General features: G+C 33.6%; 2 protein-coding genes across 6 annotated transcripts; both read left to right on the top strand.

Annotated features, from left to right (window-relative positions):
* Nucleotides 1–2,025: 2,025 nt before the first annotated feature.
* LOC117167870 (protein FAM8A1) lies at nt 2,026–6,560 on the top strand. Of its 5 annotated transcripts, none has more exons than XM_033353094.1 (8): nt 2,026–2,185; nt 2,289–2,375; nt 3,046–3,154; nt 4,015–4,243; nt 4,809–4,949; nt 5,269–5,389; nt 5,635–5,764; nt 5,945–6,560. In XM_033353094.1, exons 4-8 carry the CDS (start codon nt 4,045–4,047, stop codon nt 6,287–6,289), a joined length of 936 nt encoding a protein of 311 aa, XP_033208985.1. In that variant the 5' UTR covers nt 2,026–2,185; nt 2,289–2,375; nt 3,046–3,154; nt 4,015–4,044; the 3' UTR covers nt 6,290–6,560. The 5 variants fall into 5 exon arrangements, with proteins under 5 accessions (XP_033208985.1, XP_033208983.1, XP_033208988.1 ...); XM_033353092.1 differs by having other exon boundaries at nt 3,014–3,154; XM_033353097.1 differs by lacking the exon at nt 2,289–2,375 and having other exon boundaries at nt 3,114–3,154.
* Nucleotides 6,561–9,071: 2,511 nt separating this feature from the next.
* Nucleotides 9,072–15,688, top strand: LOC117167863 (TBC1 domain family member 20). Its single transcript, XM_033353082.1, has 6 exons — nt 9,072–9,542; nt 9,632–9,751; nt 12,676–12,919; nt 13,027–13,230; nt 13,305–13,524; nt 13,685–15,688. The coding sequence occupies exons 1-6, from the start codon at nt 9,281–9,283 to the stop codon at nt 13,988–13,990; spliced, it is 1,356 nt and encodes a 451-aa protein (XP_033208973.1). The 5' UTR covers nt 9,072–9,280; the 3' UTR covers nt 13,991–15,688.
* The last annotated feature ends 64 nt before the right edge of the window (nt 15,689–15,752 follow it).

The raw sequence follows: 15,752 nt of genomic DNA, 5'->3' as shown, positions 1-15,752 counted from the left end.
TATGTCAGGGCGCTAGAACCCTTTTACTGATTACTTACCAGTTAATAGTTTTAATAGCAGTTAACATTTGAAGTAATTCAAATGAAACAAGACATTCAGTATATTTAGAAAATTAAATACATCGTTATTATCAGAAGGAATAATTATCAATTATGATTGACAATAGGAAATTACATGATAACTCCTCTCTGTACCTCGAATTTATTACTCCTAATAGCTAGTTGTAAAGGATCAGAAGTTAGCATTTAAATAGCTATGTACACTCAGATAGATCTATATATGCATATGTATATGTGGATCTATCAATCCAAATAGGTTTGACACGCGCGATCTCCGAAAACCGCGCGTGTGATCTCAACCGCTAGCATTCATAAATGATGTACCATGTAAAGGGTTGAAGCGACAAGGCGCCCCTCAGACGCCGTAAATTATGTTCTATAGCGCGATTTGACAGAAAAGCGTCAATCGACGAGAATCGTAAAAATGCATTTCTGAGAATTAGAATGTCATTACTTTAACTTGAAATATAAGGGCGGCGCTTAACGCACCTCATCATGATAGGTTAATTTAACATTAAATTATGTGACGTCAGCTATTCTATTGGTCGGAAGGAGAATTCCCACCCCCTTTTTTTGAAACCCGAGGTTATAAATATATGCAAGAACATAGAAAATGCTCAGATATTTGCGTCTCTCCGTTTGTATTTCAAATAAAAAATCTGCGAACTCGCTCTCTGAATTATTAATATTGGACTTGGAATATTTTTCTCTTAAATTGTTAATCGAAATTCAAGTCCAAAAAACTTTATTTACTCCAGTAATTCGGTACGGTTCGCTGTGGTCGACTTGAGTCGAACTAAATCTTAAGTGAAGTGAGAATAGAAACCATTTGATTAAAATTGTTTTAATTAAATAAAACTTTAAAAATGTCAAACCTGAACGAAATCTTATTTGTGTGAACAAACTATTCTCGGCGATGGAATATGACATTTAATCTTCATTGAAGGATATTCAATATTTAAATCGAAGTTAAATAAAAACTATTGATTTGTTCTCTAAATTATTGTGTTGTGTCTGTTATTTGAACCTCGACCAGTTCGCGACCAGTTCGCTGGGAAGAGGATTAATTTTAAAGTTTCCAGTTTCAAAAACATATGAATTATGTGTTTGTAATGAAAATTTTGGGTACAGAATAATTATTATTGAATAATTCTTAATATATTGTACTAACCAACTTTACAATTAGGATTTTTATAACTTGTTCAAAAATGTTCCTGAACCCTACAGCTTTTGTGAACGACTTACAACCAATGTGATTCGCAATCTAACTGTCAAATCACATTGACACAATTGAGGTAAGCCTATAAATTCGAGAACATTTTCTATTTTAATTCCCAAATCTGCTTTGCGAATAAAAACATTTTATTTCTAAAATGTACTTTAAAAAATTCAAACTGTGCATTTCTACTGTGTTTCTAGTTTAACAAAATTTAAAGATTCCAATCTACGTTTTTCCCACGTATGCGCTCCCATTAGCACGGCTATTTTTTGCACCCTGACTCAAATGTGCCAATAAGAAGGTCAGGCTGTGAATGGGCAGTCTATCTTTCTAAGGAATATTTACACGCCTGTAAAATGCAAACGAAAAATGTATTTTTTTCTCATTCTACCATGTAAGGATGGTACACATTTATAGCACTCTAGATTTTTTTCTGATTTTTAATTAGGTGCAAAATCTAGAGTGCGAAAAATGCATGGCATCGTCTCAAGAGTGAGTGGAAGATACATTTTTAATCTACATACGACAGGGGTGTAAGTACACTAATATAGGTTCTGTACTCAGAAGGTCCAATGACGTCACATCGAGAATATAAAGGTCCTAAATAGGTAAATTTCTAGGAAAGCTACGTAAATTACCTACCCAATCCTGGCAGAGCGATTTTCCTGGTGCTTAGCCAGGGATGGGTAGTTAGAATCACTGCGCCAGTGGCGCCTGTGTGGAGGGAGTTGAATGTGTCAGCGTGTAATTGTCGATTAGGCATACATCATTCAACTTTACTCAAATCACAAGTTATAAATCGTCATAAATTGTGTTCTACTCCTAGAAACTGTCAATGTGTTTCATATACCAGAAGGAATATTTATTCACTATATAATCGCTTTATTAATTAAATACATTTGAAGAGGTATGTCTATACAAAATTGAATATCAATCTTGAATATTTGTTTCGAACGTTATTGTAAATAATAAAGTGTAATTTAAACTGCGCAATTAAATGTACTTCATAGGACCAAACATAGAAATTAAAAAGTTAAAACAGCTGGAAAAACATAAACGTTTTGAACATACTGGATAATAATTACATAAATTAAAAGGTAATTTGCATTTAAGGGTTATGTTGTTTTGTAGCAATGATTATCAGAAACGTCTAAAGTGTCTAAAGTTTAGCGACACGTGGAAATAACTTGCAACAAGATTGGTGACAATTCTATTTAAGACAACCCCTTTTTTTCTAGGTACTCGAATGAATCAACCATATTGAAGAATTGTTTTCACGTGTCGCGTAACTATAGAATTGGAGTAATTTAAAGATATGATTTTTCAGTGCGCCTGCTATTCACCTCAATTCCATCTTTTTAGTCTATTTTATTTGTAATTATTAAAAATCGAATTTTATTATAGGTCCCTATTGTAAGTTTATTTTTTTAGTGACTTTTTGTTTTATTTATTTGTCCAATGGCTTGAAAATAAATTATCTCTTTTTACATTAGCACTATATTTATTTCCAAGGAAAATAATCATTATTAGAAGGTACTAGCATAACTATTTTGATTTGACAGAAATGATTTTTTTGCCACATAGTATAAAATAAATGAACCCAATATTACTAATTTTTATTATTTTCGCTAAAATATTAATGATTACTTGCTTCCAATAAAACCTATATAAATACGGCCTTACTAATATGTTTTTTGAACATTTTAAATGAATTTCTTTTCATGTAAAATAACAGAAGAGTATAGTAATTTGAAGAAACTCTTCTAGCACGTGAAGATTTTGACAGAGGTTTGAAGCTTGACAGCACTGCGACTCACGTGATCTAATTATTTTAGTTGGTATCGTTGGTATTGCTGAGGCCCCTTAATTGTCGTATGTAAGTATGCAGATCATTCATCAATTGCACGCTGTTTTTGTGTGTATTTTACATTGTTTTATTTGAAGACATCTCCTTCGCGCATTGTCTGCTGGCTGGTACCTTCAAAACGTTTTGCTCGTATTGGTATGACTTTGGCTGGTGGAAAAAGATACGCGCTTGAGGTCATGATGTAATATGCTTATTATGTGATTACCACTTTCCTGACATTTTTTTGCACAGCAACTTGCGTTCACACGAATTGAAACATCAATTGGAAAATTCAGGAAACTAATTCAAAAAGACTGACCAATTTTTTGTGCTGATCAGCTTCCGAGTGTGTTATTTTATTTATCTAACTGGGCCACATATTCTTGTAAATGGATCTTCTCTACAAGTGATTAGCTCCAAAGATAAGGCTTATTTTTACACATTCCTGGGTCTGTCAGATGAATAGAATAAAATACTTGGAGATTAATCGGCAATTGACCATAATTTTTTGACATTTTTTGTTGTGTCTGGAAATTTCGGTGCATGTAAGTACTCCTCTCCAGTAAACGTTACTCAGGGGCTTTTAATTATTTCTAAAAATTTTAACTTGATATTTTAATTCTTGTGAACGTAAACTGTTGAAAAAATGACGGTTATGCAGGAATCGGGCAAGTATTGCAGCAGGGCCTTCAGGCTCTTCAATTCGCGTGCAAAAACGCCAAAAATTGTAGTTTCACTCAAATATCCAGCTCCCCATATAGTTTTTTCAAAAGAAAATGTCTGCACCAAAATGCGAGGGGAGAAATGAGGATAATCAGAGGGGAGACCGACAAGGTCAAAAACTCGATTTTCACAAAAATATGTACGACTCACTTGCCTCTTTCCCTCAGGGCGGCAGAAGAGTCAAACCAAAGAATAAAATGTCCCATGAAAGTAGTGATGACAGTATGGAAAAGAATAGAAGGAAGAGTCTACCATTGAAGACTGAATACACAAATGCAGATCGTTCGAAATATTTCGACCAATTGGAAACATGGCTGCAAGAAATATATGCGTGGCAAGGAGTCATCTCCATGTTCCCTCATTACTTGATATCCAGTCAAATGTTACATCCCTCAGGTATATATATATATATATATATATATACTATCTTGATCAAAAAGTTCCCGGAATTTATTTTTAGAATTAAAAATATAAGTTTATTCTTGAATATTGATGTGGTCCCCCTCAAAGTAATTCCCATCGAATTTGATGGCTGCGGAATTGTATTAGTCGAGTTTTTGGTGAGAAACTCACGGATAATGATGGCATTGTGCGACGGTGCATTGTCATTAAATCCATTGCAAAAATCGAAATTCGCAAAAAAACAGATGCACTCAAAATAGCGTTACATTTACAAATGTCAAGCTAGAAAGCTGAAATTCGCAGGGAATATTGTTAAAAGGTGTGACAACCAACAGAAACGAAAAAAAATGTGAATCGGACAGCAGGGGGCGCCACACGGTGATGATTCCGGGAACTTTTTGATCAAGGTGGTATATACCATCGCATTTATTATTGTAAAACCTTATTGTGGGAGTTGAGGTAATTGGGAATTTGGCAAGGGACCTCAGGGTCGAAAGATTTCCTGTGGGATTAGGATATTTTGTATTTGAAATGTTCCGATTTGGTATTAACATTGCAGGTATTTCCATCTGTACCTCCTCGCGTCCACAGTCCAGTTCAGGAGCAAGAACGCTGCCCCAAGTTCGACAAAATAATGAATCATTGCGGCAAAGAAGACAGGAGGCTCCAGCTGAGCCACCGCAGCCACCCGACATTCAAGGTACAATACTAGTTTAAACACGGTGTCCTGGAATTCATATATTTTCTCTATGAATGCCCTCAAGCATATTCGAATCTAGCAAAGTAGTTAACGGCTCTTTCCGAATATTTCTCACTTCTCGTCAACTGACCCGCTACCACCAGTTCACTCGTTCCAAATGTTTCCGTTTTCTATCGATTTTTTTTCCCCAGATGACCGACTCTTATTTCTAGTTACTCTGTGTGCTTATTTTAAATGATCATTTTCTTTACTGTAAAGTCAATGCGCTGTGAAATATACATAAATTGCCTAAGCACACATAATTGTGAACCTATTGCAGGTGTGGAATATCGAATACCGCCGATTTGGAAGCGGTTGGCAGCCGAATCTATTGATTCCATAATGCTATTCCTCTTGAAATTGTCCATTACATTTATCGCAGTTGATGTTTTCGACTTCATGTAAGTGAATTTCATTCCTTGAAGGTAAATAAAAAATGTTTCAATCCATCTAGAATACTGAAGATTATTTGCGACTTTCGACAGGGAGACAGATGGTCTCAAAACACACGTATAACTAAACTCTCCTGTAAAATTGCAATTTTCTCGGTGCAATGTTAAAAGTTAATTCAGTATACTGCCTAAACGATATCTGTTAGTCTGTATGGTCAAATCAAATAATAATTAGTATAAATATTGTGTTACAGAAACATAGAACCATATGATTTTGACTTGCTACAGAGAAATTTGAGAATTGATTACAAAATGGCTGTAGAATTAACTTCTGGTATTTTAATATTAGAACTGGTGCATCGACTGATCGTTTGTATATTTGAGGTGAGTATTTAGAATATACTCATATATCCATGCTCGGGGAAAGAGAAACTGATTGATATACCGTAATTACCATCAAGATTAACAAATTTTTTAATTGTAAATTTTCATTACAATTTTACTTTTGTGGTGTTTGTTCAAAACTTGACAAAATGTTGATTCAATTGAGATATTCTGTATTAGGCATTTTGGCTGCGACGAGGACTGTATGGACACGTGGGTGGTGCAACACCTGGTAAATCAGTGATGGGTTTACGAGTTGTACAGTGCCGCAGTGTATCCGCCGTTGAGCGACCAGATGGTGGAGAATTGGTGCTTGTGTCTCCTGGGACAGATCTTGGACTACCACTCGCTGTCGGTCGTTCCGTAGTGAAAAATTTAATCCTAGCATTTCTTTTTCCCATCTGTTTCACCCTGTTCTTCTTCAGGTTTAATCGAACTGGGTATGACATAGTGTGTAACTCGATTGTGGTCGAGGATCCTCACAGAAACCGAAACAATAATGTGCGCAGATTTCCTCAGCAATAACTCGAGACAATTTCTAACATGAAAAGGGGCAAATGTCTCAGAAATTGAGAATGGAGCCCCCCTCATTAGCAAATGTTCACTGTCAGTTTTTTCGATATAAATGTACATACATACATACATACATAAGCTTAGAATTATTAAAAGGAAGGGCTTCTAGTAGCTAGGAGAGCAATAATTTTGCGTTAGAAAAGTCAGTCCCTGTACATTCTTTAATTTGTTGTATGATTAATGATATAGATGTGAAGTAAATAAAAGAAACTTTTGTGTATGATGAGGATACCTTACTCCATGAATAATTCAAAATCGAGGTGCATAAAAATGTACCTTATTATTGGGATTAAAATCGTGGTGTCAAGTTTTTTTTCGTACAGATTTCTGATATGTGTACGTGTTTGGTAGATAATGGTAATTGAAATAAGTGAACTTAAACGCAATAATACTGTAGATACGAACTCAAGAATGATAGATATGAAATCGAGTCGAGAGTTCTTGATTACAGAATATTGTCCCTCTCGTTCTGGCCTATAATATAAAAAGGGACGGATGCAGTTGATCGGTTTAAAAGTATCCAACATGTCTGTCTTAATTTCATACGATAGAAAGAGAGATTCGATCAACTAAGTTAGAGAGTATCTGAAGCCCTCTCCAGGGGACAAAATACCAAACGTTGCTGCAGTGCGTATTTGTACCTCTTGTAAAAAACATGTGTTTTACATTAAAATTCTAGAGTGACCCGTCAGGATACCATTTTTATTGGGGATTTTGTAGGTGCACTGGGACTCTGCTTTACCGAAAACACATGTACCGGAAAAACTTTACAAGCGAATGAGAGGAGCGCTTGCTGGGTCAGTCAAGTTGCACAGTCAAAGATTTGGCGCAGTTTACGGTTCGAGACTAGCAAATATATTGGAAGGAGAAGAAGAACGATACGGGGAACACCGATTTATCATGAAGATCGTCGAGAATTCTATCGAAATGTCCGATAAAGCGGGATCCCAGTGTAATTCAATATATAAAATCAAGTTTTCTAAATCGTATGATGTTTGTGCAAATATACAGTCTGACCAATCGGCGTTTAAACTTTTGCGCAGATATTCCTTGAGCTTATTGAAGAAAAAGTTCTGAGTGGTTCGCCAAGCTCATTAGGCGTTTACATTCACTGCTTTAAATATCATTTTAACACGTCTTGGATAAGAGAGAATACTTGCATGGGTAAGTTTTCTGTTGAAAAAATTAATTTTCAATAAAAAAAAGTAAATTGTTCAGTAGGATAGTTGAATTTTCAGCCACAGAGATGAAATTTCAACTGAAGTAGTGAATCATCAACCAAAAAATTACTTTTTAACAAACTAACATAATTTTGAAACAAGAAAAAAAACAGTGTGTAAAAGGAAGTTTTAATGAACAAATTCATTTGAAAGTTATCGTGTCATTAGGCTACAGGCAGACCAACAGAAAGATATTTACGTAAAACCTATTTTTTCTGACTCAGAAGTTCTCAAAGCCATCTATATGATGAGAATGTAAAAAATTTAACGAAAAATTGAACAGTTGATACTGCAACAAAAAAAAAACAGTCGATTGTGAAAAAATGTGGAAAATTGAAATTCCAACCAAAATATATTTTAATATCAAGTAAAAAATAGTAGAATTTAAACGCAAAAAAAAAAGAATTTTAGATTAAATAATCAGATTTCGAGTTCAGAAATTAATTCTGAACAGCAACAAAAAACAAATCTTCAATAAAATAGTTTGATTGTAATCCAAACAAATGAATTTAAGACTAAAGAAATTTTTAACCAAAATTAAGTTAGTTGACTTTTCAGTTAAAAGAATAATTTTCAATCAAGAAAAAAGAAGCTTGAATCATATACTTCAATTCTCGATCGAAAATAATGAATTCTCTATCAAAAAGATGAGTTTTCAAACTAGAACATTAATTTTCTGCCAAAAGGCTAACCAAAAATTTAATTTTTAACACAACCTTTTTTTTAACAGATTAGTTATATTTTTAACCAGCGAAATAAATTTTTAACAAAATATATCAATTTTCAACAAAAAAAATGATTTTTTAAAAAAAAGTAAACTTTCAAGCACGTAGTTGAATTTTTGTGTGAAAAGACCAATTTTCAATAAACCACAATCATTTTTAGTCAAAAGAATCAAATGGTTCCACAGATTTAATTTCTTTAAAAATAATTTTCATCTAAATTTCTACTCAAATGTTTCATTTACAACACAGTTCTGAAGTTCTAAGAAAATTTAATAAAATTAAAAAGTGAGGTCGGTAATATAGGTATTTTGTGTTGTGTCACATGCCCCTAAGGCCTCTTCATAGCTCTTCCTTCGGTCAGCGACAGGCAGTGTGTCTGCAGCAAGTCCACAAGAGTGACAGAGACCGATCACAAGAGTCTGTCTCTTTCATTCTAATGGATCTTCTGTTGACAGGCTACTTTGTCACTACTGGCCAGTAGAGGTATGAAAAGGTCTATGCATAAAATCTCCAAGAACTCAGTCAAAAATACATGTGTAAATGTATAGATGCAGCAACTCACTACACTTTTAACAAGTTCCAGTAACTAAAAAAATTGCATTGGTTAAAAAGAGACAGCGATATATTTATCTCTTTCCAACTAATGTCATTTTTTTAATTCCTGGAACTTGCTGCAGGTTCGCTGTCGAGGTGCCGCAACAAGTTTGTATCTTTAACCGCCGAGACTTGGATGCGGATTGCCACCCCTGGAGAATACATAACCTTATTTTCTGACGTTTATTGAACATTGTCCGTTCAATCAGCGTTCAATAACGATGATGACAATCTGACAATGACACAACCTAATTCTTGATGGACGTTTCCACAATATTGTCAAGCTGTTATTGAAAGTCTATTGCCTTGATCATTAAATGAGAAGGGAATTATTGTTGAAATTTGAAATGTTTGTAAACTGATAGTTTTTTACCTGTTTTAATATAATTTTACAAGCGAAAAACATGGATACAGAAGAGGATAAATTTACTTTGATTCAAACTGAAGTTAGGACTTCCAAATCCAAAGTTAATTCTGCTGCGGACAAAAAATCTCCGACTCTTCGACGAAGAAATGTAATAGACACGAGTGCGACCTGGTCGGATGTTGTAGAAAATGGTGTTGATCAGTCCAAAATTATTAATGAGATGGCACTGGATACAGAAAAAGTATGGATTGCCGATACTGTTCCTCAAATGCCTGAAATTCCAGATTTGAATTCACCAGGTAATAAGAGATTTGACTAGGATTTAATAATATTAATTGTTACGCAAAGTTATAGCAATGATAATAATAATAAGAATATCGAAATTTAGAAGTATTTACACAAAGGGAACGAATGAAGATAAAAGTGATTCAAGGAACTGTAGTGGAGAAGAATCTTACTTTTGGCAGACTCAAACTTCTTGGTGTTAGCAGCGAAGGATTTGTCTGTGGTAAAGAATTAATACTTTATAGTTATGCTTTATTCATGCAGTATTATACCTGACTACTTTTTATATGTCACTCAAATTTCTCGGCCTCAACAATCTCAACATGTATAAGCCTAAATACTGATACATTGAACTAATTATTGTGCTGTAAATTAAAAAAAAAAAAAAACAGTTGAAACCTGCTTTACGAAACTAAAGTGCATTGTTTTATAGAACTATTAATAACGCAGTTAATTCATGTTAAGAGTGATATTTTTTGTGGAAGAGAGTTTGCAATTATTTCAACAAGTAATAATCGTTCACTTTTACGCCGTCTCATAAGAAAGGTGGAGAAAATTCTAATGTCGGTTATTATAAACTATTTTTATATATCAAAACTTATACTCTTATTGTTTAAAAAACAATCATTTTTGTAAACTAAAATATTCTCCACCATTTCCATGAAAAAATGAGAGGAAATAATTATTTAATGTTCATATAATTGCAAACTGCTTTTCACAGACAATATTACTCTTAACATTCATTACCTGTGATATCAGTTTTTGAAAATACCAACCTATCACTATTCACAGAGTGAAAAATTGTTTCAATATTTGAAAACAAAATATTACTTTTAACATTTGTTACTTCTGTCATTACCTCCAGGAGAAATCGTGACGATTAATAGAAGAAAAATTGTTTTTTGAATATAAATAATATATTTAGAAAAAATACTTTTAAAAAATATCGTTTTTGCATGAATTTGGGACAAAATTGATTTTTTACATTTTCTGGGCACAATATAAGGAGGATGCGGCTGTGAAAATGAAAAGTTATTACGTGGAAATTATTTTTTGAACATTCCTTAGGAGATAACTTACGTTTAATTTTTAAAAACTTGATAACAAGTTTTCTTTTCGAAAACTGAGCTTATGTTTACCGAAAAAAAAAATTACTTAAAGGTTAGAAACGGGATTCCAGGACCTTATTAAAGTACTTTGGAGTTGGAAACGGGGATTTAAGAATTTATTCAAATACTGTTGAAAAAATGTATTCTATGATTTTCCATAATCATACATTTTTTCTAGTTATATTTCATGAATTTTCAAGCATTTTTTGGCAGAAAAATTCGTTTTTTTATGTGCATTTTTATAAATTGGGAACTTTATGATAATTTTAGCAAAACCCATAATTTGTTGGTTGATCGTATGATTTTTCAACAAAAAAAAATGTATTAAACTAATACATTATTCGGATTTTTTTAACCTTATTCGGAGTTTTTTCAATGATAGTCTTTTCATTTGGGAACTTCATGAGAGTTTCAGCAACGTTCATAATAAGTTGATCAATTTTATGATTTCTTCAAACAAATTTAATTAAGAAATGCATTAATCAGGCATTTGTCTACAAAAAACTCGTTTTTTTTCTATGTCAACTTTTTAAATTAGGATATCGAAAAAAAATGTATTTCATTGACAGATGCCCGAATGATACATTTGTTTATTGATTTCATAATTAAAAACGTTGACATGGAAACAAACGAATTTTTCTGTCGACAAATGCCTGATTAATGCATTTGTTTTAAAAAATCATAAAACTGGTAAAAAATTATGAATTTTGCTAAAGTTATCATGAACTTCCTAATTAAATCAGTTGATATAGAAAAAAAAACTAGTTTTTCTGCAGACAAAGCCTGATTAATTCATTCGTTGATTAAATTTGTTTTAATCAAAACATTAAATTAATCAACTTATTATGAATATTGCTTAAATTGTAATAAAGATGCCAACTGAAAAAAACTGGCATTCAAAAAAACTGAATTTTTCTAACGAAAAATGCCCTAATAATGCATTTGTTTATCAAATTCGTTTAAAAAGTCATGAGATTAATGAACTAATTATGAATTGTACTAAACTTTATCATAAATTTCGTAATTAAAAAAAATTTACATAAAAAACAACGAATATTTCGGTTGAAAAATGCCTGATTACTGCATTTGTACATTAATTTTGTTTATACTATAAACAATTATAATCATAAGAGAAATTTAATTATATACTATTGTTTCCATTCAAATTTTTGGTCATATTTGTTTATTTAAAAAAATTGAAAACTTAATTCAAAAATCAGGCTCAATAACTCGCTTAGAAATCTTATCAGCTATTTTTTTCAAAATTTTTTATCCAAATCGGTTTTTATGATAAATCTTGTACGGCATTCAAAAAGAAACATTTTTCTTCTCCTGACTTCTTTTCATATCGTGCGTTATTTGGGTTAAAATCTTCATTTTCGTGTGTTTTTGGAATTTTGCAAATGCTATAAATCTGATAAATTTTGATTTTATACATACAGACAGACGCATTAATAAAATCTTGTTTTTCGGATTCAGGGGGTCTCAAACGTGGACCTTTTGACAAGAAATAAGAGGAGGGGGGGGGGGGGGCAAATTTTACACAAATCTAATACCTTCTCTTGATGAGAGTGTAAAAAAATGTCAAGTTGGGAATGGATATCCAGGAACTCTTTTTAAGTACTTTGGAGTTGGAAACGGGGATCTAGAAATTTATTAAAATACTGTGCAGTTGGAAAAGGGATCCACATACACCCGCAACTTACTAAAATACTTTTCAAGTTTGAAACGGGAATCTAGGAACTTATTGAATATATATATATTTATTTATTTATTTCAATAAGTTCCTGGATTCCCGTTTCAAACTTGAAAAGTATTTTAATAAGTTGCGGGTGTATGTGGCTCCCTTTTCCAACTGCACAGTATTTTAATAAATTTCTAGATCCCCGTTTCCAACTCCAAAGTACTTAAAAAAAATTCTTGGATACCCATTCCCAAATGTTTTAAGATGCAAAAATTTTGGTGAATATTGCGTAGAGTAGACTTGAATTGTATGTCGCGTGTAGTAAAAGCTTGAAATCATTAAGATAATCTGTAGATGATGTACGAAGGGAACTCTGGCCAAAACTCTTGAGATTACCGGACCAAGAATTGCCGTTTGTAGGGGGACTGGAAACAGTTCATACACGTATACCTTCTGAGGTTTATCAGCAAATTTTAAAGGATGTGGCCAGAAGTGGAGGACACTTGTCTCCCAAGGCGACGGTTCAAGAGATTCAACTATTTCATGAAGAGTTGACGCAACTAATGTGCTGGGTTCTATACCGAAATCCACATTTAAAGTAAGTTTTTTCTCTTGAGAAAAGCCTCAAATCTGCTCATGACATGACCTGTAACAATCTTATACGGAAACTGATGATTAATTTTGGTAAATTTTACCTGTCTTCAGCTATTATCAAGGATACAACGATGTGGCAGCGACAATTCTCATAGTGATGGGACTGCAGAGAGGCTTGTACATTTTAGAAAGAATTTCTTTAATATTTTTGGAAAGATTTATGGAGAAAACTATGGAAAAAGTGAACCAAGAGTTGTTTTATATATTTGCATTGCTGGAACGAGAACATCCGACACTTCTAGAACATTTGGAGAAGTAAGTTGACACTTTTAATGCTCACATATACGTGATTTTTGAGAACCTGATAATACAATGCAAGACTGTTACAGTGTAGAATTGTTTCCACATTTTGCATTAGCTGAGTACACAACGTGGTACGCGCACAAGTACGCCGAGAACAGGAAATTGCTGCACAGACTATTTGATTACTTTCTTGGAAGTCCAACTCTGATGCCTCTCTATTTGAGTACAATAATAGTGGCGCACAGAGCCACAGAAATCTTCAACACCACACCAGATATGGGCCACACTCACAAAGTACTCTGCACGGTGAGTTTCGCCGATTCTATTCAAACAAAGTAGTTTTAAACTCTTCCCACATAAATTGCACCCTGCTTTTCCCCCTGCACTACTTCCTCTCTCTCTCTCTCTCTCTCTGTGAATTGAATTCTCAAGTAGATTTGTGTGTGTCGGCGCACTATTTTCACAGCTGCCTGAAGATTTGCCATTTGAAACACTGCTAGTCAACGCAACGAATCTGTATCGTCAGTATCCTCCAGAATCGATAAAGAATGATGTTCGGGATTATGACTTCAAGAGGCGACGCAAGGAGCAAGAGTGGAAGGCGAAGGCTGAAGAGAATCGACTCGAGCGGGAAAGACAGAGGAAACTGAGAATCGTGCAGTCCCAGCCGAGAATTCCGTATCGCATACGAAGCTACAAAACTATCACTGTTGTCACGATCTTGGCTCTGGGTCTGTATGCCTTTTTGAAAACTTCATCGGGACTCAACTGACACTAGTGCAGAATTTTTCTTTTCTTTCGGGGTAGAATTTATTGGGCTACAAAACCAAATTACACTTTTTATAGCGAATACATGTAAATATCGAAGAGTTGTTCAATCTAGATCGAATGCTGCTAACATTCAAAGAGTCACTTTAGTGTATCATTTTAAATGTATTATTTTGCGCTTGGAATCCGCCTGTTGGGTATCTCAAAGTTATTGGAGCATTGTTAATGAAAAAGAGCAGTAAATATCGATTCAATTTAGCTACATTATATAGCTACCCAACAGGCGTATGTCATGGTAAACAGATTTGTTACGTACGTATGATAATGTGTGCGCAAGTTGCCGCGGAGTGGCAGTAAAATAGCACTTTATTGTACTGCGACAAGCGGCACGTAAAGTGACAGCAGGGAGGAAGAGGTGAGAGAAAAGAGTGAGAAGAATTCATTTTAAAACTACTTTGAAGCAAGAAGTGGATTTTAGGTTAATAATGTCGTCCTTTACGTGCGTGCAGTTGGTGGTACAATCAAGCGCCATTTTACAGAAAAAGGGCGCTCATTCGACCTATTTCAGACCAATTGTCGTATGCACCACGGCAGTAAAGTTCAAATTTTACTCCCTACGTACACAATATACTATTATTGCATTTAAATGTTCTTGTTATCTGTAATTTAATGAGTTATTATTCTTAAAACCTACAGTACCGCCCAGGAATGCGAGGACGCAACAAATGAGAGATAATCATTTTAAAGAAAGCATTGCAAATTTTTTTTTAATTCTGCCTAAAGTGGACCCTATTTGAATGTTTTTTGAAAGATTGAAACTCAGTAAATCCGTGCGAACGGCCGATGAAATTTCGGATGTTTCATTTTCATGATTCAACTTGAACTGGTAAAATATACGAAAACAATGGTAAGAATGCTCAAGTCATGTACAAAGAATCCTCAAATATTCTTTTTCAAATGAGTTGAAAAACAAAAATGTATTGTAATAATTCGAGAAACACGAGATATTTTTACAATTTCTTAGGTTCATTTAGAAAAGAAGACTTCAAAGTCCATTTTACGTGACTTTCAAATTCTGACCAATAATATTTGTCCACATTTTTCCAAAAGTCAGACTGGCTTGTTGTGTAATTTAGTAAACTTTCCAACGCTTTTTTAGAAATGATTCACTCTAATTTTGTATCGGCATTTTCCTGCGAGAAGTGAGTGCATGTTTTTAATAGCTCGTTTCTTAGGTGTCCTCATAGACCTGGGCGGTACGGTATATGAATGAAAAATAAGATGAGATATCGTGATATAGAACTCTGCAAAAGAAATTGGAAAGTTTTCCTTGAAAATGTTGCTAATGGATAATTATTATAGCTATTTAAAGGCGCGTACCATTCAAGCCGCAGAGTAACAGGGCGAGAAATAATTACGTGTCGTAAGCAACGTGTATCTGTAGCATATGCACATTCTCGAATATTTTGTGAATCATATAGCTTTTGACAAAAAAAGCTCTATTTCCGACACCACTTGAATTTCGTTGTTGCGCATTGGTACAAACACGATAGTCTGATGATGAAAATAGTAGTTTGCATGAACAGCCTTTAAAGTATGAAAAAAAGACATGTATAGGTTGACATTAAAAGTGGGTACATATATCATGATTCTCACGATTTAAGGTGTTTAGATTCTTTAATTTAGATCAAGATTGTAAACAGTGTACAGTAGTTATTTAAATATATTGTAAATATAAAGTTTAAAAGTATAGATTTTTTATCTAT

This window comes from Belonocnema kinseyi, chromosome 2 (assembly GCF_010883055.1).
Source record: "Belonocnema kinseyi isolate 2016_QV_RU_SX_M_011 chromosome 2, B_treatae_v1, whole genome shotgun sequence".
Lineage (NCBI taxonomy): Eukaryota > Metazoa > Arthropoda > Insecta > Hymenoptera > Cynipidae > Belonocnema > Belonocnema kinseyi.
Note: the sequence above shows the minus strand (reverse complement) of the source record. Positions and strands in the feature narration are given on the sequence as shown.